The 26252-nt window shown below is 36.8% G+C and overlaps 1 protein-coding gene across 2 annotated transcripts in view; it reads right to left on the bottom strand.

Annotated features, from left to right (window-relative positions):
• The window catches only part of AFG2A (AFG2 AAA ATPase homolog A), a 350747-nt gene that overhangs the window by 248361 nt on the left and 76134 nt on the right, over window positions 1-26252 (bottom strand). For both annotated transcript variants that reach the window (XM_068990111.1, XM_068990112.1), the window contains one exon: window positions 20002-20211. In XM_068990111.1, the coding sequence (XP_068846212.1) occupies window positions 20002-20211 (210 nt within the window). The remainder of the gene's footprint in view (window positions 1-20001; window positions 20212-26252) is intronic.

Consider the following 26252-nt stretch of genomic DNA (forward strand, 5'->3'; position numbering starts at 1 on the left):
ATACAGTTGCACTGAAAGTGAAAGTGAAGTCGCTCAGCTGTGTCCGACTCTTTGCAACCCCATGGACTGTAGCCCACCAGGCTCCTCGGACCATGGGATTCTCCAGGCAAGAATACTGGAGTGGGTTGCCATTTCCTTCTCCAGGGGATCTTCCCTACCGAGGGATCGAACCCAGGTCTTCCACACTGCAGGCAGACGCTTTAACCTCTGAGCCACCAGGGAAGCCCAGTTGCACTGAATCATTCGTTTTTTCATTCAAGGACTATTTATTAAGTGCCTACAGTGAGTTTATGGTTTAAAAGATTACTAACATAATCTTATTCTTAAAATATAATAATAATTATATTCTTATAAATTATAACTATAGTGAGAAGAAAATATCACAACTAGATAGAGAATGCTATGAAGAGAAACAAAAAGAAAACAAAGATTCTTCCAGGTAAAGGAATCAAGGAATAATTTTGAATAGCAATGATATCAGAAAGAAGGTGTTAATAAACTAGAATAGAAAACTAAAAGCTACCATAAAGGAAACGGCCAGAATGCAGACATAAAATATCTGGAAACAATGGAGTTCATCATCAGAAAACAGGTTTTGGGGCAACATGTTGGGAATAACCAGGCAAAAAGAGCAATGCCACAAGGGGCAGAGAGCAGACAGTGTAGATAGAGTCTGCGAGTCCTAGGTGGAAGAATTGGTCAGGGTGGAGGTGGGGCCCACGGAGGAACATCAGTGCAGGGCTGAGTGGTGGTAGCCACCTAGCATGAGATGTCAGAGACCAAGAGAGCTATGGAGAACTGTCCACAGAGCAGAGGCTCGCCATAAGGTAATAGAGCTTGGTTTCTAAATTTCCCATCCAAAGGTATGCAAACTGCTTTAAGAATCTTATACATTAAGTGGTATAGTGTTATTTGTAGGTAGATTGCAAATTAAATATGTATACTCTAAATTCTAGAACAAATATCTTTTAAAAGGTAAAACCAAGCGGTTGAGCTATCAAGAAAACAGGGGAGATAAACTAAAATACCAAAATAAACTAATCCAAAACTCGGTGGGGAAAGGGAGGAAATAAAAACAGATCAGACAAATGAACAAAATTACAGGCATTGACAGTCTTTCAAATCATAAACATGTCTAATGGAAGGAAGACAAATTTTTAGTATTTTTTATAAGACCTCCACAATGGGTGCTTCAAAAATACTGCAACAGGATAACGTGGTAACAAGTACATAGTTTAGAACATGTGGGGATCAGGGGAAAATAGTCAAGGATAAGAATTAGAAAAGGATAGGAAGAATAACTCAAAGTTCAGCTGGACAAAATCAGCTTCTCCAAAGATACTACCAGTCAGTGGGTTATCTGATAGCATCAATACAGAAATCCTTAAGAAATGAAAGGGCATTTTATCTTTCTGCCTGATTTTTTTGAGTGATAGAAAATATAGCATAAATAAATTTTATATAACATTAACAAGGCTAATTATAATGTTCTCCTCCCCCAACAAAGAAAACTTTCAGCTACTTCTTTGTCTAGCTTCCTCTTATCTTTAAAAATAATCTTTTCAACTTATTTCAGAGTAATAGATTATGCCTACTATAAAAATCTATATTAGGCTAATTAAGGGGCAGATATCCGTGAAAAGCGTAATTGTGATATATTACAAAATATTATTTAATATTTAAAAGTACTTCTACATCTGACTGAAATCTACCAACAACCAAGCAATGCATAAACTATCTGGAAACAAAGTTATTAGGAAAACTTGCTTGGGACAGTGCTTTTGATGACTGAATGTTATTTATATTTAGTGTATCACTAAGCACACTGTACTTAAACAATCTCCAAGCAATCATGTTTACACAAAAGAACGTTTTTTAAGCTAATTCAAAAGTACTACAGAGACCTCATCACCAACGATTTAATTATCTTAATTTCTACTTCCCAGATGGGACTAGCGGTAAAGAACCTGCCTGCCAATGCAGGAGACATAAGAGACGCATGTTTTATCCCTGGGTCGGGAAGATCCCCTGGAGTAGGGCATGGCAACCCACTCCAGCATTCTTGCCTGGAGAATCTGATGGACAGAGGAGCTTGGCAGGCTATAGTCCACAGAATCACAAAAAAGTTGGACACAACTAAGCACACACACATACGCTCATACTAAATAATACTGTGTGCTTTCTATGGTACACATATGTATGTAAATGCACAAATGAAAATTTGAAATGATACACACCATACTGAGAAAAATGGGTTCAATCCCTGGGTCAGGAAGATTCCCTGAAGAAGGGCATGGTGACCCACTCAAGTATTCTTGCCTGGAAAATGCCATGGACAGAGGAGCCTGGCGGGCTACAGTCCATGGCTTAGCAATGAGTCAGACACAACTGAAGCAACTTAGCATGAAGTAGTTCAAAATAACTTTAACTTGAATAAAGACAAACAATGACACATTAATAATACTGAAACACAATGCTCTCACTTTCTAAAGGATAAAGAAATAATAACTGAATACCAATCGAATTTAACAAGCTTGTTTTTAGATACAGGTTAGACTATATAACAGAAACACAAAACTGAGACTACATAACAGAAATATAAAACTTAAATTAATGAAATCCATCTCCCAACTATCAGCGACATAAACTTGGAGGTATTTTCTCCAAGAGTAGAGAGATCCTAATGTTTTGCCCAATTCTCAAAAGTCATGAAACAGTTGTAATTTTCCCCGCTGATCATTAAGGTCATTTTCCACAGTTACAGCTGGTATGACCATGTTTACACTCCTGCACTGCAGGACAAAACAAGGTCTGTACATTCATAATATATCATATAAATTACACTTTAACTGAAAAGGGACTACATTAAGAAAGTAAACAACAACAAAAAAAACAGAGCCCATCCAATAAGACAAGTTTGGATTTTTGTTGGGGAGGGTTTGGAGCAGGGGAGAGTGAGGAAGGGATAAGAAAACTTTATGCCAATTTCATTTAGTTTAGGGTGAATGATTAGGCAAGTGTGAAATTGCCAACAACCACTGGATCATAGAAAAAGCTACAGAATTTCAAAAAAACTACTTCTGCTTCATTGACTACACTAAAGCCTTTGACTGTGTGGATCACAACAAACTGTGGAAAATTCTTAAAGAGATGGGAACACCAGACCACCTGACCTTCCCCCTGAGAAATATGTATGCAGGTCAAGAAGTAACAGTTACAACTGGACATGAACAACATTATTTAAAACTTAGGAAAGAAATACATCAAGGCTGCATATCGAAACCCTGCTTATTTAACATACATGCAGAGTACATCATGCGAAATGCCAGGCTGGATGAAGCACAGGCTAGGAGAAGTATCAATAACCTGAGATATGCAGATGACACCACCCTTGTGACACCACCATTTTAGCAAATAGGAACTAAAGAGCCTCTTGATGAAGATGAAAGAGGAGAGTCAAAAAGCTGGCTTAAAACTCAACATTCAGAAAACTAAGATCATGGCATTAGGTCCTAATACTTCAGGGCAAATAGACGGGGAAACAATGGAAACAGTGACAGACTTTCTTTTCTCGGGCTCCAGAATCACTGCAGATGGTGACTGTAACCATGAATAAAAGATGCCTGCTCCTTGGAAGAAAAGCTGTGACAAACCTGCTGCTGCTGCTTCTAAGTCGCTTCAGTTGTGTCCGACTCTGTGCAACCCCATAGACAGCAGCCCACCAGGCTCCGCCATCCCTGGGATTCTCCAGGCAAGAACACTGGAGTGAGTTGCCACTGCCTTCTCCAGTGACAAACCTAGACAGCATATTAAAAAGCAGAGACATTACTTTGCCGACAAAGTTCCATCTAGTCAAAGCTATGGTTTTACCAATAGTCATGTATGGATATGAGAGTTGGACCATAAAGAAGGCTGAGTGCTAAAGAACTGATGCTTTTGAACTGTGGTGTTGAAGACTCTTGAAGAGTCCCTTGGACTGCAAGGAGATCAAACACAGTCAATCCTAAAGGCAATCAATCCTGAATATTCATTGGAAGGACTGAGGCTAAGGTTGAAGCTCCAATACTTTGGCCACCTGATGCGAAGGGCTGACTCATTAGAAAAGACCCTCATGGCTGAGAAAGATTGAAGGCAGGACCAGAAGGAGATGACAGAGGATGAGATGGTTGGATGGCATCACCGACTCTATGGACATGAGTCTGAACAGGCTCCAGAAGTTGGTGATGGACAGGGAAGCCTGGCATGCTGCAGTCCATGGGATCACAAAGAGTCGGGTATGACTGAGTGACTAAACTGAACTGACCTAGTGAAAATAAGAAAGAAAACTACAGGTGTCACTATTATTTTTAATCATTATCACACAAACTCTGTATTACTGTTGTTCTTACAGCAACTCTCCATAAAAGTCAATAGCATAACATAAAATAGTAATCTACTGAAGCCATTTTTTTAAGTAAGCAATATACTTACTTAATGCATATATACCACCTTTTAATTATCTGGCTTTAACTAAAGGAAAGTAGTTAGATAACTTGGAGAAATGATTACTGATCTCCATAGAGCTGACTCAAAAGATGACTTGAATATCAGTGCTGGAACAAGACTATGATCATTTCATGATATGAGAATACAATATGCTGCTACTGATAACAGAAAGATTAACTTGTTTTAAAAATCTGATGTACAAGCAAACAGACAATAAATACTTTGTTGAAAATGTGAAAATACAGCCTATAGCCTTAACCAGTGAAGGGTTATTCCATTACTACCTAGAAGTAGGCTACAGAAAACTCTGTGGGTAAGAAAGAGTGCTTTTTTCCTCCAAAAGCAAAAGGAAAAAAACAAAAACAAAAACAAAAACAAAAACAAAAATCAAACCTAGGAAGTTAGCACTGAGAAGAAAATCTGGGTTAGAATAATTCATGTATTACTAACAGGTCACAGTAGTAATGAAAATTTCTGTAAGGCCTCTAGAAAACATGTGATTTTGTACAGTACATGCTGAGGAATTATATCTGGATGCCTGACCTAAAAGTGCAATGCCACTAGCTGAACTGATATGTTACCTGAATCCAAAATTCTATTTTTTGTATGACTTAAAAAAATTAATTTATTTATTTTAATTGAAGACTAATTAATTTACAATATTGTGGTGGTTTTTGCCATACATCAACATGAATCAGCCACAGATATACATGTATCTCCCCCGTCACACCTCTCTCCTTACCCCATCCCTCTGGGTTGTCCCAGAGCACCAGCTTTGAGTGCCCTGCTTCATGCATCAAACTTGCACTGGTCATCTATTTTACATATGTAACATATATGTTTCAGTGCTATTCTCTCCACTTGTCCCACTCTCGCCTTCTCCCACATATTCCAAAAGTCTATTCTTTACATCTGTGTCTCTTTTGCTGTCTTGCATACAGGGTTGTTGTTACCATATTTCTGAATTCCACACATATGTGTTAATATACTGTATTGGTGTTTCTTTGTCTGACTTCACTCTGTATAATAGGCTCCAGTATCATTCACCTCATTAGAACTGACTCAAATGCATTATGTTTCATAGCTAAGGAATAATCCATTGTGTATATGTACAACAACATCCTTATCCATTCTTCTGCCAATGGACATCTAGGTTGCCTCCATGTCCTAGCTATTGTAAATAGTGCTGCAATGAATATTGGGGTACATGTGTCTCTTTCATTTCTGGCTTCCTCAGTGTATATGCCCAGCAGTGGGATTGCTGGGTCGTATGGCAGTTCTATTTCACTATTTTTAAGAAATTTCCACGCTGTTCTCCATTGTGGCTGTACTAGTTTGCATTCCCAACAGTGTAAGAAAGTTCCCTTTTCTCTATACTGACTCCAGCATTTATTGTTTGTACACATTTTGATGGCAGTCATTCTGACCAGTGTGAGATGGTACCTCATTGTGGTTTTGATTTGCATTTCTTTGATAATGAGTGATGATGAACATATTTTCATGTGTTTGTTAGTCATCTTTATGTCTTCTTTGGAGAAATGTCAGGTTTAGTTCTTTGGCCCATTTTTTGATTGGGTTGTTTATTTTTCTGGTATTAAGCTGAACGAGCTGCTTGTATCTTTTTGAGATTAATTTTTTGTCAGTTACTTCGTTTGCTACTATCTTCTCCCATTCTGAAGACTGTCTTTTCACCTTGCTCATAATTTCCGTCATCGTGCAAAAGCTTTTAATTAGGTCCCTTTAGTTTTCATTTCCATTACTCTGGGAGGTAGGTCATAGAGGATCTTACTGTGATTTATGCCAGAGAGTGTTCTACTTATGTTTTCCTCTAAGAGCTTTACAGTTGCTGGTCTTACATTTAGATCTTTAATCCATTTTGAGTTTATTTTTTTGTATGGTGTTATCAAGTGTTCTAGTTTCATTCTTTTACAGATGGTTGACCAGTTTTCCCAGCACCACTTGTTACAGATTGTCTTTTCTCCATTGTATATCTTTGCCTACTTCGTCAAAGATAAGGTGCCCATAGGTGCATGGATTTATCTCTGGGCTTTCTATTTTGTTCCACTGATCTATATTTCTGTCTTTGTGCCAGTACCAGACTGTCTTGATGACTGTAGCTTTGTAGTATAGTCTGAGGTCAAGCAGGTTGATTCCTCGAGTTCCATACTTCTTTCTCAAGATTGCTTTGGCTATTCAAGGTTTCTTGTGTCTTCATAAAAACTGTGAAATTATTTGCTCTAGTTCTGTGAAACATACCGTTGGTAGCTTCATAGGGATTGAGTTGAATCTATAGATTGCTCTGGGTAATATACTCATTTTCACTATATAGATTCTTCCAATCCATGAACATAGTATATTTCTCCATCTATTTGTGTCATCTTTGATTTCTTTCATCAGTGTTTTCTATATACAGGTCTTTATTATAGTTTTCTATATACAGGTCTTTTCCTTCTTTAGGTAAACTGATTCCTAAGCATTTTATTCTTTTTGTTGCAATGGTGAATGAGGTTGTTTCCTTACTTTCTCTTAGTGTATAGGAATGCAAAGGAATTCTTTGTATTAATTCTATATCCTGCAACTTTACTATATTTATTGATTAGCTCTAGTAACTTTTTGGTGGCTTCTTTAGGGTTTTCTGGGCTTCCCTAGTGGCTCAGACGGTAAAGTGTCTGTCTTCAAAGCAGGAGACCTGGGTTCAATCCCTGGGTTGGGAAGATCCCCTGGAGAAGGAAATGGTAGCCCACTCCAGTATTCTTGCCTGGAAAATCCCACGGACTGCGGAGCCTGTAGGCTCTCGTCCATGGGGTCGCAAAGAGTCAGACACAACTGAGCAACTTCACTTTCACTTTCACTTTTAGGGTTTTCTATGTAGAGGATCATGTCATCTGCAAACAGTGAGAGCTTTACTTCTTTTCCAATCTGGATTCCTTTTACTGCTTTTTCTTCTCTGATTGCTGCAGCTATGACTTCCAAAACTATGTTGAATAGTAGTGGTGAGAGAGGGCACCCTTGTTTTGTTCCTGATTTAGAGGAAATACTTTCAATTTTTTGCCATTGAGGATAACATTTGCTATGGTTTTGCCATATATGGCTTTCATGTTGAATTATGTTCCTTCTATGCCTGCTTTCTGGACAGTTTTTATCATAAATGGGTGTTGAATTTTGTCAAAGGCTTTCTCTGCATCTATTGAGATAATCATATGGTTTTTATCTTTCAATTTGTTAATATGGTATATCACACGGATTGATTTGCAAATACTGAAAAATCCTTGCAGCCCCAGGAGAAAGCCACTTGGTCACGATGTATGATCTTTTTACTATGTTGCTGGCTGAATCCAAAATTCTTTATGAAGTCATCATCACTAAGGAAGGTAATTTTGAATTTGAAGTTCAACTGCCAAAAATTTCTTATTTTCTGGTACAACAAACTGTAAAAGATTAAATTCAGTTTTAAAGATAGATACATTTTAACACTAACAGAAAACCTTATTAAGGGATCATAAGCTGTGCTGCTATGCTTTTTGTCCTATTTGAGGTCAAATATACATCCAATTATTAAAAACAGAAGAAAACAGCAACTAGCGTCAGCAAATTTTATGAAATACTGCAAAATGCTTAATATGCATTATCCCCCTAACTGCTTACAACACACCTTTGAGGTGAATACACTTATCATAATTTTAGAGAAAAAAATATTAAAGTGAAAAAAAGATTAAGTAATTTGCACAGTCACACAACTTAGTAGATGACAGAACAGATATTGAAGCCTCTTAATTGTTATGCTGACAATTAGAAAAAATGCCCCAAATGGTTAGCCACCAATAGGCAAAAAAGATAAGCAACAGATTAGAATACAAACATTATGTGAGCTACTCACAGAATTTTATTAGTGAAAGAGCTTCAGGAGAATCATTTACTCTAAGCTATCTCACGTAAAGCCTGAGGAAAACAAAGCAAAAGAAATTAAGTGAAATACCAAAAGTCCTAGACAAACTCAATGACAGAAAATAGAGTATTTGACTTTCCAGACTACTAATACTACACTTTCTAAAAACCGTATGTTTTCTGATTTTCAAGTTCTAAAAATAAATAAATAAATAAATAAGGAAATGTCCTAAGACTAGACACAATACTGGCAATTCAAATTCAAAGGTTTTTGTTGGAAGAGATCAAGTGGCAAGCGCAAAGTTTAACTTTCAATAAATAGCTGCTGGCATGGCTTAGTTTGAACATTCTTTGGCACTGCCTTTCTTTGGGATTGGAATGAAAACTGACATTTTCCAGCCCTGTGGCCACTGCTGAGTTTACCAAATTTGCTGGCATATTGAGTGCAACACATTCACAACATCATCTTTTAGGATTTGAAATAGCCCAACTGGAATTCCATCACCTGCACTAGCTTTGTTCGTAGTGATGCTTCCTAAGGCCCATTTGACTTCACATTCCAGGATGTCTGGCTCAAACAGAGTGATTATCACCATTGTGGTTATCTAGGTCAAGATCTTTTTTGAATAGTTCTTCTGTGTATTCTTGCCATCTTTTCTTAAAATCTGCTGCTTCTGTTATGACCATACCATTTTTCCTTTACTGTGCCCATCTTTGCATGAAATGTTCCCTTGGTATCTCTTATTTTCTTGAAGAGATCTATAGTCTTTCCCATTCCATTGTTTTCCTCTATATCTTCACACTGATCACTGAGGAAGGCTTTCTTATCTCTCCTTGCAATTCTTTGGAACTCTGCATTCAAATGGGTATATCTTTCCTTTTCTCCTTTGCCTTTTGCTTCTTTTTTTTTTCTTAGCTATTTGTAAGGTCTCCTCAGACAACCATTTTGCCTTTTTGCATTTCTTTTCTTGGGGATGGTCTTGATCACTGCCTCTTATACACTGTCATGAACCTCTGTCCATAGTTCTTCAGGCACTTTTCTATCAGATCTAATCCTTTGAATCTATTTGTCACTTCTACTCTATAATCCTTAAGAGATTTGATTTAGGTCATACCTGAATGGTCTAGGGGTTTTCCCTACTTCCTTCAATTTCAGTCTGAATTTGGCAATAAGGAGTTCATGACCTGATCACAGTCAGTTCCCAGTCTTGTTTTTGCTGACTGTATAGAGTTTCTTTCTTTTTGGCTGCAAAGAATATATTCAATCTGATTTCAGTATTCACCATCTGGTGATGTCCATGTGTAGAGTCTTCTATTGTGCTGTTGAAAGAGGGTGTTTGCTATGACCAGTGCATTCTCTTGGCAAAACTCTATTAGCATCTGGCTTGCTTTGTTTTGCACTCCAAAGCCAAATTTCCGTTACTCCAGGTATTTCGACTTCCTACATTTGCATTCCAGTCCCCTATAATGAAAAGGATATCTTTTTTGGGTGTTAATTCTAGAAGGTCTTGTAGATTTTCATAGAACCATTCAACTTCAGCTTCTTCAGCATTACTGGTTGGGGCATATTCTTGGATTACTATGATATTGAATGGTATGCATTGCAAACAAACAGATCATTCTGTCATTTTTCAGACTGCATCCAAGTACTGCATTTCGGACTCTCTTGTTGACTATGATGGCTCCTCCATTTCTTCTAAGGGATTCTTGCCCACAGTAGCAGATACAATGGTCATCTGAGTTAAATTCACCCATTCCAGTTAATTTCAGTTCACTGATTCCTAAAATACCGATGTTCACTCTTGCCATCTCCTGTCTGACCACTTCCAATTTGCCTTGATTCATGGACCTAACATTCCAGGTTCCTATGCAATACTGTTCTTTACAGCACTGGACTTTACTTCCATCACCAGTCACATCCACAACTGGATGCACTCATCTCACATGCTAGCAAAGTAATGCTCAAAGTTCTTCAAGCCAGATCTCAACAGGACATGAACCGTGAACTTCCAAATGTTCAAGCTAGATTTAGAAAAGGCAGAGGAACCAGAGATCAAATTGCCAACATCTACTGGATCATCGAAAAAGCAAGAGTTCCAGAAACACATCTACTTCTGCTTTATTGATTACACCAAAGCCTTTGACCGTGTGAATCAAACTGGAAAATTCTTCAAGAGATGGGAATGCCAGATCACTTGACCTGCTTCCTGAGAAATCTGTATGCAGGTCAAGAAGCAACAGTTAGAACTGGACATGGAACAACAGACTAGTTCTAAATCTGGAAAGGAGTATGTCAGGCTGTATATTGTCATCACCCTGCTTATTTAACTTATATGCAGAGTACATCATGTGAAATGCCGGACTACATGAAGCACAAGCTAGAATCAAGATTGCCAGTAGAAATATGAATAACCTTTGTCACTCACTTCCAATAAACTATTAATTAATAATTATTGAAGGACAGTATTGAAGGACAGACAGGAGAAATATCAATAACCTCAGATATGCAGATGACACCACCCTTATGGCAGAAAGTGAAGAAGAACTAAAGAGTCTCTTGATGAGACTGACTGACAGAAGAGTGATAAAGTTGGCTTAAAACTCAACATTCAGAAAACTAAGATCATGGCATGTGGTCCTATCATTTCATGGAAAATAGATGGGAAATAATGGAAACAGTGAGAGACTTTATATATTTTGGCTCTAAAATCACTGCAGATGGTGACTGCGCAAAAAAATTAAAAGATGCTTGTCCCTTGGAAGAAAAGCTATGACCAACCTAGACAGCATATTAAAAAGCGGAGACATTACTTTGCCAATATAAGTCTGTCTAGTCAAAGCTATGGGTTTTCCAGTAGTCATGTATAGATGTGAAAGTTGGACTATAAAGAAGGCTGAGTGCTGAAGAACTGATGCTTTTGAACTGTGGTGTTGGAGAAGACTCTTGCGAGTCCCTTGGACTGCAAGGAGATCCAACCAGTACATCCTAAAGGAAATCAGTCCTGAATATTCTTTGGTAGGACTGATGCTGAAGCTGAAACTCCAATACTTTGGCCACCTGATGCCAAGAATGACTCATTTGATAAGACCCTGATGCTGGGAAAGATTGAAGGTGGGAGGAGAAGGGGAGTACAGAGGATGAGATGGTTAGAGGGCATCACCGACTTGATGGACATGAGTTTAAACAAGCTCCAGGAGTTGGTGATGGGCAAAGAAGCCTGGAATGTTGCAGTCCATGGGGTCACAAAGAGTTGGTCATGACTGAGCAAATGAACTGAACTGAGCATAGGTTACTTTGAAAAAAAGAATTTTATTGATAACTAGTTTTGAGAGACTAATAGTATCTACTTACAAGGGTTGGATACATATGGAGTCTCACATTTCCTAATAAACTATTTAACTTTTAAAAAAAGGAATAATAAATCCCTAGAATAGATAAGATTTATGAAACTAGATAAGGTTATTTCTATTCTAGTTTTACTTGCCAAAATAACTATGTTATGATAGTCCTGCCACATTTCACCTGACTAGATAAGTGCCTCATTGATAAGGGTGACCAATAAACCCACCAAAATTGCCATAAATTGGGGTGTTAGTTTTAATTTTTCCGTGACAAAGATTTCAACTGCTTAAATTCATAAAACAACAAAAATAACATAAATACATGTAAAAATATGTCCGACTGTTCTATTAATCTAGTGGAAACTAAACCTGACTTATCTCTTTGTTTTAGTGTTTTCCACCATTCCAGCCACAAATTCAAGTACAGTAGTCATAGATTATGCTCTTCCAATTTTGCCCCTTTAATCACTACTGGGTTTTTTCCAGTCTTCTCAAGGGCTTTTTCCCAGTCTTCTCAAGGGCTTTTAAATGTGTCTGACACCTGCCTGTTACTTTTGGCTTTTACAATTCATATCCAGCTTTTATAAATTCCAAAATGTCTAGGGAAGGCAAGTTAACCCAAGTGTTAACTATGGTTAAATATTATGGAATAAGCTCATAAAAACCCAAACTCACATGAGGTAGAATTACATATAGAAACATGAGTAAAGGATCTTGAAAATTAGTAAAAAGTACAGCATTAGCACACAGAAAAGGCCACTTTGGGAAGGTACCTCAAAGAGTTTGAAAACTGGCATTAGGTACTAGGCAAGAAATGCCTGGGTGAGTAAAAAAATCTAAAAAAGTGAGAGCGGCTGACAAGGAAGGAAAAGAATCCAAACTGTTTTCTCAAAAATTATAACACAAACCTTCCCCACAATTCATTCATTCAAGAAAAGAAAAGGACACATTTCTTTGGAACTTAACAATGCGGGCACCATGCTGACTACAATTCAGCTAGCTATAGTGTGCCTGTGCACACTCCCTGGCCCCGGAAAAATCCCTTCTATTATTATTGATCACTCTCATCGCTCTCAATCTTCTTTACTGACTACTGTACAGAATCTTAAACGTGAGGTCTCAACTTCCATTTCTTCATCCCTAGAAATGACCATTCTCTTGAGCTACAAACAGTAGTAGAAGTAGTAGTGTTAGTCGCTCAGTCATGTCTGACTCTTGGCAACCCCATGGACTGCAGCCCGTCAGGTTTCTCTGCCCATGGAGTCTTCCAGGCAAGAATATTGGAGTGGACTGTCATTCCCTTCTCCAGAGGCTCTTCCCTCCCTTGATTGAACCAGGGTCTCCTGCATTCCAGGCCAATTCTTTACCATTTCAACTAAAGGGAAGCCCCCTTCAGCTACAAATTTGTGTTCAACACCCTTTTAGACATCTCTGTCATCCTATTCTAAAGGCATTTCAAACTCCACAAGTCTAAATCCCAAATGGTACCTGCTTTCCCACCTCGAACCTACTTTTCCTCATCCGCTAACTCTTCCTGCCAGTCATTAAAAGCAAAATTTTAATCACCTTTAACTTCTTTCTCATTTCTCAATATAATTAATCATCAAGATTCTAAATGCTAATCATTTTGCTACTTCATTTGTTTATTCTCACTAAATTATGAGTTTGGGTAGGTAGCAAGAAACCCTTCTAACCACTTCATTTACCATGTACAGTGCCTGACACACAGAAGGTGCTTAATATATATTTGAGTTGTTGCTACAAAGTAAAATATTTACAAATAGCTTAAGTGTTATAGACATGAATTAAATTTCATTCAAAGGAGATTTAAAAGAAGGAAAAAATAACCAATCTCTCTCAGCTGAAATCCACAAGTAAAAAATTAAACTAACACAATAACAAAGTTTTCTATTAAATATTCTATTTCTCTTTCCTGGAAATGTAAAAGCATTCTTTTCTTTTATATTTCTCTAGGTCTTCCTGGATTCCAAATACTAAAGGTTTTATTATTTCTTATTTATACATTGTCATTTTTTTTCTTTTAGCCAAATGTTATAGAATACTTCCATGTCAAGACATCAATTTGATACAAACTCAACTAAAAAAAATAATTAACATACGGTTTTAATATATGATATCTCAGCTTTAACATGGCAGCACATATAGTGCACAAAGGCAAAACCAATACAATATTGTAAAGTAATTAGCCTCCAATTAAAATAAATAAATTTAAATTTTTTAAAAATTAAGTAAATTCAATCTAACTCCTACATAACTTTGTGCTTCTGACCATGGATCAGTAACTATTCTATCTGTCCTAAGAAAAATAGAGAACTATTAGTTATTCCCTAGTAGCATTAAACATTACTAACTAAGTATATGTCCTTAACTCTGACGTCAGTAACTGTCAAAGAGTATGGGGCACATAAGACAACCCTATTTGGAGACATAACGGAGATTTTAAATTAAAAAAAAAAAAAACACAAGTCTAACAGAAGTTAAAAAGAAACAAATGGTTTCACATTCTAGAGGAGCCCAAATAGCAATAAAAACCTGTAGAAAGAGAATAAAGACTTAGGGTCCACAAAAGGCATGGAATTGGACATAGTTACTGGTGAGACTCTAAATTAGAATCTGCACCCAAGGTGAAAGAAAAAATATAACTAAAACACTAAAAGCAAGTATTCTTTATAATGTTGAGGTCTGGGTCTGGGGCCAGAACCAACATACCTTTATTGGCTTCAACAGAGAACTGAAACAGCCAAGCTCATAGCAGCCCCAAACCCAGTTTTCTCCAGCCAACCCCCTCTAAGGGCTTTTCTCAATAACTTTCCGCTAACTTGGGGAACATGAATAGGAGAGTGATGAACAGGTCTCCTCCAAAGCCCTCACCCAAGGAATTGACAATCTCCCCATGATTCTTGTCCTTCCATGCATTCCACCCATCATGTACAGCACAATACAAAAATCTGAGCTGGCCTTTAAAACTTCAGTTATACTCAGTCAGGTCATAATATGGCTCGATCTGTGATACTGGCCTTAATACTTAAATAAATTCACAGATTTTTCTTTTTCTTTGGTAAAGTTTAAGGTTTACAGAGGTCTTCCCTGATGGCTCAGTGGTAAAGAATCTGCCTGCAATGCAGAAGACATGGGTTCAATCCCTGGGTCGGGAAGATCCCCTCGAGGAGAAAATGGCACTCCAGTATTCTTGCCTGGAAAATCCTTTGGACAGAGGATCCTGTCAGGCTACAGTCCATGGGGCAGCAAAGAATCAGACACAACTGAGCACTCATGCAAGGTTTATAGAAGAACTGAGCATACACTACCAAGACTTTCCATATATTCACTCCTACCCCAATACACACCCAGTTTCTCCTATTCTTATCATATATTATTAATATGGTATATTTGTTACAACCAATGAAACAGTAATGATATACCCAGGAAACCACAACAGTATATTTCACTCTTCTGTCTTCTTGGGCTCCTTCTGGCTGTGACAGTTTCTCAGACTTTCCTTATTTTTGATGACCCTGACAGTTTCAGGGGCTTCCCTCATAGCTCAGTTGGCAAAGAATCTGCCTACAATGCAGGAGACCATGGTTTAATCCCTGGGTCAGGAAGATCTCCTGGAGAAGGAATTGGCAAATGGCAACCCACTCCAGTATTCTTGCCTGGAGAATTCCATGGACAAAGGAGCCTGACAGGCTACAGCCCATGGGGTTGAAAGAGTCAGACACAACTCAGTTTCAGGAGTAGTGGTCAGGTATTTTACAGAATTAATGTCCTTCCATTTGGGTTTGCCTGCTGTTTTTCTCATAGGTAAACATGGGTTGTGAGTGTTTGGGAGGAAGACCTTGGGAATAAAGTACCATTCTCATCACATCATACATACAAGGGTACATACTAACAACATGACTAATCCTAATGATGTTAACCCTGATCACCTGGCTGAGGGAGGTTTCTCCACTACCAAGTAACTCTTCGCTTCCCTCCTTTCCACACTGAATCCTCGGTAAGGAAGTCATAACTATATGCAGGATTAAGTAGTTAGGCCCTCTAAAACTTTCATTTATGTTTTTAATATAATTCTCTCCAAAGGCCTATACAGGTGAAAAAACTAAGTCTTACAGAACTTGTTAAGGCTATAGACCTAAAAAGTGCTAGTATTAGAAACTGAACCAACGCTATCTGAATCCCAGCTTCATGCTCTTTTCATTGTAACACACTCAATTTCAAGGGCACAAACTATATTCTAATGAGTAAATTTCAAGCTCTACATTATTCAACCTGTAGCCTTTGCTCCTGAACTTCCATTTAATTCATCAGATTCCTGTTTCTTTGGCAGTGCTTACCCTTTCTTATTAATTCAACCAACTTCCACTCCAAAGCCATGCTATTTTATTCAGTTTTCTTTGCCCTTGAGAAGCAAAATTATTTTTTAAACTAGGTCCCAGAAATGTCTTTCCATGTCTCTGAACCTGCCCTATAGAAACTGCCTGAACTACCTTCTCTAGTAACTTGGTGTAATTAATGAAAAAAAATACTGGACACTAGTTTTATTTAAAAAAAAAAAAAAAAAAGGAAGATTGTATTATACAGTGGTTCAGAGCTTAGACTCTGGAGTCAGGAAGTCCTGAGATCAAATTTCGGTTCTATCACCATTTCTTTGACTTGGAAAAGTCACTTCACCTTCTTAAACATCACTATTCTTATTTGTCATCTTAGAAACTAATCTTAAAGCATTTTGTATATAAAAGAGGTATCTATGCAGTTTTCCATGTAGTATCTATAAAATGAAAGCTTTATGATTTATAGACTAGCCTACATGTTTTTTTAAAAAAGCTTAAAGATAGACATGGAATTTATACAGTTCAGATTAACTTGTACCTTTGGTAACAGAATAATAGTAGGGCATCTAGTTAAATGGACAATAGTAATTATTCTGAATTGTGCACTGATTTCAATAAAATACAGGGTTGTATTTTTTTGTTTGTTTTTCTGAAAATGGGATATATTTTGGACAATTCCTCTATGAGAGATGTATCAGAAAAAATTTCTTCCAAAAGTCAAGAATACACTAGGTTCATTATATTCTTCTACTTGCCAATACTGTTCATAAAGGACTTGCCGAAAATCCCTGTCAGAGGCCTAACCCCCCTTCTTCCAGAATCAGTAACAGTTCTTCATAAAGTGAAGTAGCCCAGCTATTCAAGGGTAATTAATCTATTGTAGCACTCCAGACAAAAAGCAAGAGAGAAGCAGAGAGGAAATTTCAACTGGAAAATATTTTGACGTAATTGACCCAGATGACAAACCAAACTTAAGCATATGTCAAGTGCTACAGTCTGTACAAAAACACATACAGATGCCAAAGGATATTAAAAGCCCACACAAGCCAAGGTGAAGACTTAACTCTGAGTAGAATATAAATCTTGTAATCACTGTTTAGAAAAGATGCACAGGGGGAGCTAAAGGGTTCTTTCATAAACTAACTGAAAGAAACATTTAAAGTTTTAAAACTCTATATCTTGGAAATTAAAGGAAATCACCACTGCAAAAAGTGTTAGGGAATTTATTCTTTCCAATATATCCAAAACACTTAGGTCTCCCAATATCGGTATCTATTTTTTTCTGGTCACTTTCAAAATGTGTAAGATTTGTCACTGCAGTAAGTTCAAATTTAATCATAATATTTAAATCTCATAGAAAACAAATATCTATGTTGAAAACGAGACAACTTTTCACAGGAAAATAAAACTTGCAAGAATACAACATGAATCCCTAACTTCTTTAACTTGATTTCCTCATACATAAACTATATGATACAGCTATTTTGTGCATGCTTAGTCGCTTCAGTTGTGTTCAACTCTGTGTGACCCTGTGGACTGTAGCCCGCTAGGCTCCTCTGTCCATGGGGATTCTCCAGGCAAGAACACTGAAGTGGGTTGCCCTGTCCTCCTCCAGGGGATCTTCCCGACCCAGGGATCAAATCCACATCTCTTATGTCGCCTGCATTGGCAGGCACGTTCTTTACCACTAGCGCCACCTGGGAAGCCCATAGCTACTTTAACTTTTCTCATAAATTAATCAGACCAAGATGAAAGAACCAATGAAAATGCATAGAAAAGCAAATTATTTTTGTGTTCTTAATTTTTTCTTTTGTAATTTTTAAACAGATAGGAAAATCTGAAAGAACAGTAAATGAACATCCATTGTTCATTAACTATATCCTCCACCCAGATTCAAAAATTGATTAATACCTTCAAAGTACACGAAATTGTATAATGAATAAAAGTCCACGTTAAATAAAAATTAATAAGTAGGATATGTAACCCTCTCTAAGAAAATACAAACTCAACTTATGAAGAAAATTTCTTAATATCATGTATCTTTTGTGTATGTGACCTAAAAGAATTAAATACTTAGTGAAAGGCATTTATAAGTTGACACATGATTATTTTATATGAACAGTGTCCAAGATAAACCTTACAAAAAATCTTTTCACTATTTTCTTACCATGAAAAAAGACCAAAGTGAAACTATAAAGTTATGAAAGGTTTCATAGTCAAAAATTGTAATAGATATATTTCTAAGTAATCCTAGGGTAGGCCAGAAAGCAGTCCTGGTAGCAACTGTTATCTTCAATCACAAAAGAGTGAGATACTAATTTGTAAGGAAATATATATGCTTTTTCTTCCTTGATATTCAAGTGTAAATAACTGTGAGCTAAGTCCTGATTAAATAAGTTTCAGGTATCCAGTACACAGGAAAAATTCAAAAATTATGACTATACAGTTGTGGAAGGTAAGCATAGAGAAATGAAGATGACAGGGGGGAAAAAAAGGAGGAAATGCCAATAAAATGGCCATGTTCACAAGATAAGAGAACAAGGACCAAAGAGAAATCAAGATGTCTCTGGAAATTTCAAAATCACTCATTACTCCAACATTTAAAACTGCAACCCTTAAAACTATGGTTGTGAGTCAGCATAACTAATCATAGTGAAAATGGTCCCCTCTCCAAATTCATATCCAATATCTTCGACAAGATTAAAAAAAACAGGCAAACACTAGTGACTGTGATGATACTGATTCTTAAAAAGAAAACAGCCTAAATACATCTAAATAACATTCCACAAAAAGTACAGCTGATCCTTGAAAAATGAGGGGGTGAGGGCTCTGATCCTCCATGCAATCTAAGTATAACTTAACTATAACTCCATATACACAGTTCCCCCATATCCGCCAATTCAATCCACCATAGATAATGTAATATCATAGTATTTACTGTAAAAAAAAAAAAAAAAACCTTTGTATAATTGAAACCACACAGTTCAAACTTAGGGTGTTCAAGAATCAACAGTAAAGTATCAATAAAAGACTGACCTTCTGAAATGTTTATACTAAACTAACTGCGAAAACTGCCAATGATTTCAATGTTTTAAGACAGAAAACATTTTATTACGAAAAAAATTCCCTGACAACATCAAAATAAATTATCATGTGCCTTTTTTCTAAATGACTTTGATGGTTAACATATTTAAATATGTATTTCTGTGATAAAGTCTACAGAGATGAATTTAAGGCTTTACATACATACGTGTGTGTGTGTGTGTACATGTGTATGTGTGTACGTGTGTACGTGTGTGTGTGTGTGTGTGTACGTGTGTGTACATATCCTGGAGGAGGGCATGGCAGCCCACTCCAGTATTCTTGACTGGGAAATCCCATGGATAGAGAAGCATGGCAGGCTAGAGTCCATGGGGTTGCACAGTCAGACACAACTGAAGCAACTTAGCATGCAGTGAACAAACAATATGTGTATGTATATTTCAGAATATAAACAATATATATATACCTTCTGACTAGAAAAATATTTTTTTAATTTATTTTTTCCATATAAAGTATCTGAGTTCTTTGAAACTATTATGTTTATAAATATTAAATTTATTAAATTCATAATTAAATTCATATTTAAGTCATGGTTCAGCAAAAGTGATTAGCACAATTTAAAAATGTAGAAAAAAAGAAAATCGGTTTCTATTACATATGGGTGAGCGTAAGAAATACTGAAAATCAAGAAACTAAACCATGATTTGCTGATTATAGGCACTAATTTGTTTATCTCTCATCTCCCTATATTATATTGCCATTAACTGCAAAAAAAAAAAAATTCAACTACTCCTTAAGAGGGTGGTCCATGCTCTCCTAAGGGTAGGAATCGGGGGTGGGGGGGGGTGGGCTGCTGGAGAGAGAGTAACAATTTAATAAACTTAAACCTTACCTTTATAGCCAGGAAATTCAGTCCACTCTCATTGGCCAAAGCCTTTGCAATCATTGTTTTAGAGCATCCAGGTGGCCCATACAAAAGAACTCCTCTGGGTGGCTGAATACCCATTTGGGTGAAAGACTCAGGATGTTTCAAGGGCCATTCCACAGCCTGTTTTAGTTTCAGCTTGACATTTTCCAGTCCTCCTATATCTGACCAGGATACCTGTGAAACAAAGAAAAAATTTAAAACATATGTATACAAGGAAGAAAAGAGAACTATTTAAAAATCAATAATTTCCTTAAAAAATTTTCAACAAGAGCTAGGAGTTTATAAAATGTGAGCTGCGTATTATAGAAATACTAAAGAAAACCAAAATGTTACTGCTTGCAAGTCTTACTTGTATAAGTAACTGTTTAAACAATTTAATATACTGTTAAGTCTATATTCTATTCTACATGCCTTTAAAAACTAGCTTTCATCTGTTTGAAAACAGTTTGAATCAGTGATTCATGGTCAAATCTACATATCTAATTTCTTACATTTCTTTTCTTGAAAGCAAAAATTATTTTCTTGAAAGCAAAATTACTTTCAAATACACTTCTGTAGGTCCTTATGGAACATATAATCTTTTCTGCCTTTGGTATATTAATAAGAATCCTCAAAATTTTGTTCTTCTCAAAATGTTCCCCAAACAAGAGAGCTCTTTATGTTTATTTACTTAATAAATGTGTGTTACATACCATATAAAGTACACAGGAAATAGATGAGACATAAATTCAGATCCTAAAGAACTTAACAAATATCAGTAACACACATATAAACAACCATAGTACAATGCAAAGTATACTAAGCACAATGACAAAGAAACAGAAAAATCCTTTGGGAGTTCCTAGGGAGAAAAGATTATTCCCAGCTGGAAGGTAAATCTGAAAGCCAACTCTTGAAGCATGGATGAAATCCAGAAATATGAAAATAGAGAAATGGTTAGGTAGAAGCCAAAAAATTATGAAAGGCTCAGAAGGAAACATGAAGAACATGAGAGAAAAAAAGACTTGAGAGGGAAGTCAAAAAAGAAAGTTCTTTTTTCTAAAAAAAAAAAAAAAGCAAATTCAAGCCATCTAGTGGATAACCTTGAAGACTAGATGGAGCTCAAGAATCTCTTTATTCATAAGAAGTCTTTGAAGGTTTTAAATCTAGAAAGCAATATGCTTTGATCTGTGCTTCAGAAAGACTTCTCTAACAAGATTCACTGGAGAGGAGGGTGTCTTCAGAGAGAACAATTAAGGATCTATCACAAACATTCTTAAAAAAAAAAAAAGTAAAGTGAAAATGAATGTGCTCAGGCCTGTACAATTCTTTATGCATGGACTATACAGTCCATGGAATTCTCCAGGCCAGAATACTGGAGTGGGTTGCCTTGGCCTTCTCCAGGGGATCTTCCCAACCCAGGGATCAAACCCAGGTCTCCAGCACTGCAGAGCCACCAGGAAAGCCCAAGAATACTGGAGTGGGTAGCCTGTCCCTTCTCCAGGAAAACTTCCTGACCAGGAATTAAACCAGGGACTCCTGTAACACAGGCAGATTCTTTACCAGCTGAGTAACCAGGGAAGCACCTTGCCCCCCACCAAAAAAAGGCAAGCCTGAACTACAGTAATCACATGGAAATGATGAAGACACACCAGAAAAATACTGCAGGTCTACAGCTGAGGATTATGAAGGCAGTGAAAGAAAGAAGGAGAATGTGAAGCTAAAGATTTCAAGATGGATTGGTAAGAATATAGACCACAGTAAAAATGATTGGTAGGTGAGAAAGTAAGAGTTTTGGGGGGATATACAGGGAGGCCGGGCGTGCTGCGATTCACGGGGTCACAGAGTCAGACACGACTGAGCGATTGAACTGAACTGAACAGAGTTGCATATATTCACAATTGAATACATATCACAAATGGAGTCGAATATGTGTCACAAATGGAACTCTGGAAAGATATTAGGGTTGAAATGTTGGATTTCAGAGTTATCCACCTACAAACAATAGAAACCATGAGATCAACTAAAATTGCCAACCATGAGAAGAGAGATGTGGGTAAAAGTAAGGTCAATGAATGCTACCTACATTTAAGAGGAAAGAGGAAAAGAAAGAGGAAGAAAAGTCAGAAACAAATAATCTATTGATAGAAACAAAAAAGAGATAGGTTTTGTTTGTTACTATCAGGTAAAGATTATTTTTTCCAAATAAATTTGCATTTTTGGCGGGGTGGATTCTGTGGCTTCCCTGGTGGCTCAGAGGTTAAAGCATCTGCCTGCAATGTGGGAGACCTGGGTTTGATCCCTGGGTCGGTAAGATCCCCTGGAGAAGGAAATGGCAACCCACTCCAGTATTCTTGCCTGGAGAATCCCACGGACGGAGGAGCCTGGTAGGCTTCAGTGCATGGGGTCGCAAAAAGTCAGACACGACTGAGTGACTTCACTTTCTCTCTTTCTTTCTTTCTTTCTGTTGTTTTTGTTTTTTGTACACAGAACCAGGATAATTCTGTCTTATCGACCGTAACACTGAGATAAGATTTAATTATTTTTTTTTTCTAAATTGCTTTCTTGGGATTTATTTCAAGAAGTGAGATTACTAGATTAAAAGGCATGAACATTTTAGGTCTCTTAATACCTAATGTCATTAACAATTCAATGGACATGAGTTTAAGCAAACTCTGGGAGATAGTGAAGGACAGGGAAGCCTGCTGTGGTGTAGTCCATGGGGTCTCTAAGAGTCGGACACAACTGCACGACTGAACAAGAAAAACGATCTTAACGCCGTTTGCTATTTCAACCAGTTCATCCATTTTAAAGCCATGAGGAATATGTGTATATTTCCCTGAAGCATCATCAGCCTTGGGTTTTACTTTGTCTTTGTTTTTCCTAACTGATTGCTGATTTCACCAATTAATAAAACTAAAATTAAACCTAAGATTAGTGCACATGATCTTACTACCTTAAAAACATGTAGCTATCATCAGTGGAGTCCAAGTGACTGTTTATCACAGACGGCAACTATTATTTGTGTAGCCAAAGCCTGCTATAAGCAGAAATACAGCAGAGTTGTCATACCCTGATGGGTAGTTGTTAATGGTAGTCAAAAACTATCAAAAAATTTACAGATCAGAAACTAGAGATAATTAAGAAGAAATGATCAGTAGATCTGGCAATGTGGTTATTGGATAGTTGCTTAATTCAATCAGTAGTTTTTATTTTTATCCCTTTCAGAAGTGGCATATATACGTACACACAGCACACACATACGTGCATACACACATGCAAACATGCATATAGAGAGGGAGGGTATGTATGTTATCTAATGGATAAAAGCTGTGTTTATAACTATCATAAACACATAAGTCAGAGAAGCAACTTTTATGACTTCAAATGATATGATGCTGCATGATACCCATTCAGTTGTTACTAGGCAATTATCGTACCTATGCAATGAGAACAGCACATTCTGTTGGAGAACATGCTCCATGAGGAGCAGCTATACCATGCCTTGAAGCATATTTGAGTTATACCTTGAATACTACAGAAGAATATTTGAAAAAATGAAAGTGTTATTCACTCAGTCATCTTCGACTCTTTGCAACCCCATGGACTGTAGGCTGCCAAGTTCTTCTATCCATGGAATTTTCCAGTCAAGAATACTGGAGTGGGTAGCCATTCCCTTCTCCAGGGGATCTTTCTGACCCAGCGATGGAACCCAGGTCTCCTGTGTTACAGGCAGATTCTTTACAGTCTGAGCCACCAGGGAAGCCTTTAGCAGAATGCTTGCTCCTTAGAAGAATAGCTTTGACAAACCTAGACAGTGTATTAAAAAGCAGAGACATCACTTTGCCGATAAAAGTCCATATAATCAAAGCTATGGTTTTCCAGTATTCATGTATAGATGTGAAAGTTGGACCATAAAGAAGGCTGAGCACCAAATAATTGATACTTTATAACTGTGGTGCTGGAGAAGGCTCTTGAGAGTGACAGTGAGGAGATCTTGGAGAGTGAGGAGATCAAACCACTCAATCCTAAAGGAAATTAACCTTGAACATTCATTGGAAGAACCTGTGCTGAAGCTGAACTTCTAATATTTTGGCTATGTGATACAAAGAACCAACTCATTGGAAAAGACCCTGATGCTGGGAAAGACTGAGGGCAAGACAAGGGGGTGACAGAGGATGAGATAACCATTAGTGACTGAATGGACAATGAGTCTGAGCAAACTCAGGGAGACAGTGAAGGATAGGGAAGCCTGGTGTGCTGCAGTTCATGGGGTTGCTAAGAGTCAGACACAACTTAGCGACTGAATAACAAAAATTTACATAAGCACACATATACAGATAGAATTTTCTTAAAAGTTAGTATAGAATTACATCCTTCCTAATCAATAGCATTTAAAACAAAATTCAATGGTATGCTTATAAATGGTGAGGAAAATGGTTTTCTCAGATTTATATGAAACTATAACTAGAAATATAATCTGATAATCTTCAATATGATAAAACTTAATACATTTGAGTATATTTTGTTTTTAATCAGCCTTTCAAAAAATCTTTAAAAAGAATCATTTAAAAGAACCCAATATCAGATATTAAACTCCTGAAGCACCTCCATGAAACATACATGGAAATCACCAAAATATAAGATAAGGAAATCCACAGCATAAAAATAATCTCTTTAGTTACAGATCAGAGAATAGAAGTAATCAGTGTCAGCTGGACCAAAAGCTAGAGAAGGCTTGTTTCTCAAGAAAATCTAAGATGCTCTTACCAGAAAATTCAATGTTCACTGGAAATGCAACAGGCCAAAACAACAAGGTCACTGCATGGCCTAGTCATCTATACCAAAGTGCTGGTCCATTGCCCTGAAGTGAAACAAAGCCATCCCCTTCCTATCTCCTGATGTTTGGGGTCTCTTGCTTCACCAGTTGTCTCTCTCTATTCCTGCTTTAATTATATAAATATTTTAAAAATTACTTATTTAAATTGGAGCATAATTATTTTAGAATACTGTGATGGCCTCTGCCATACATCAACATGAATCTGTATTTTTTCCTCAGCCTACAAATATTTCCCATTTCTCCCTATGCTTCAAAGCAACCTTACGTTGATATTATTTCTACTTAACGTCTGTATTCCCCTTCTTTCTCACTGCTAAACTTCTTGAAAGATAGTTCATATTCCTCTACTTCTACTGCACTTATGTTTTCCATTTTATACTTCAGTGAAGTATTTATCCTCCCAAGCAATGACAGGGAAGGAGAGTAAAAAGATAAAGGTAAGTTTAAGACTCGCAGGAAAGCAGGAAGTTATATCAGAAACTAGCCTTTCAGGAAAATAGAAGCTAAGTCATCTGCAAAACATCAATCAATCTATTAAATGTTGTTTAAATGCCTATTCATACTATGCTAGTTCCTAGGGACAAAGTAATACTTGTCCATATTGAGTTTCTGACTTGATGGAATATTTCCTTCCATATTGAGTTTCTGACTTGATGGAATATTTCCTTAAAAAGGCATATTTCCATAGTTATGTAATTACTATAAAGCCTGGTATATGCTAAAATGTAGCATATGTACCTCTATGTAGTCACAGAGTTTAAATGGATGGTTAAGAAAAGCTTTTCAGAAGTGACATATGAAGTGGGATCTGATGAACAGCTGAAAATAACAGCAAATGCCATGGAAAAGAGAAGGTGTGAAAAGAAAAAAAAAAAAGTATCAAACATTAGGAGAAATAAAGGTAATTCAGTGTGGCTAGAATTGAGACCAGGAGAAGAGAAACAAAAGAAGTCAGCCAACATATGAAGCTATCAAACACTGAAGATGCATAAAACATCAAGAAATTTATACTTTATCCTGAGAGCAATGGAGAGCAACTTAATAAGGAAAATGACGTGATCAGATCTCCAGAAGAGCACCGTGGTTATAAGGTAGAGTGGGGATTAAAACTGGGAAGATGGGGAGGAGAGGCTTCTACACTAATTCTTAGAAGAGACTGTGGTAATCTGCATTACTATAGAGGAAAAAAGATTAAAATTATATTAAACTTTATCTTATAAGGCTAATCAATGAGTCTTAATAATAATTAGATTTTGAGAGGAGATGTAAAAAAGAAAATGAAGTCAAGCTTAACAGTAAGGATTCAGAGTTGGGGAAATGTATAATTGAAAGTTACATTAAAAGAGAGAAAAATACATTTGGGAAAAGAATTAGTTTCCAATTGCACTGAGGAATT

This window comes from Capricornis sumatraensis, chromosome 17 (genome assembly GCF_032405125.1).
Source record: "Capricornis sumatraensis isolate serow.1 chromosome 17, serow.2, whole genome shotgun sequence".
NCBI lineage: Eukaryota > Metazoa > Chordata > Mammalia > Artiodactyla > Bovidae > Capricornis > Capricornis sumatraensis.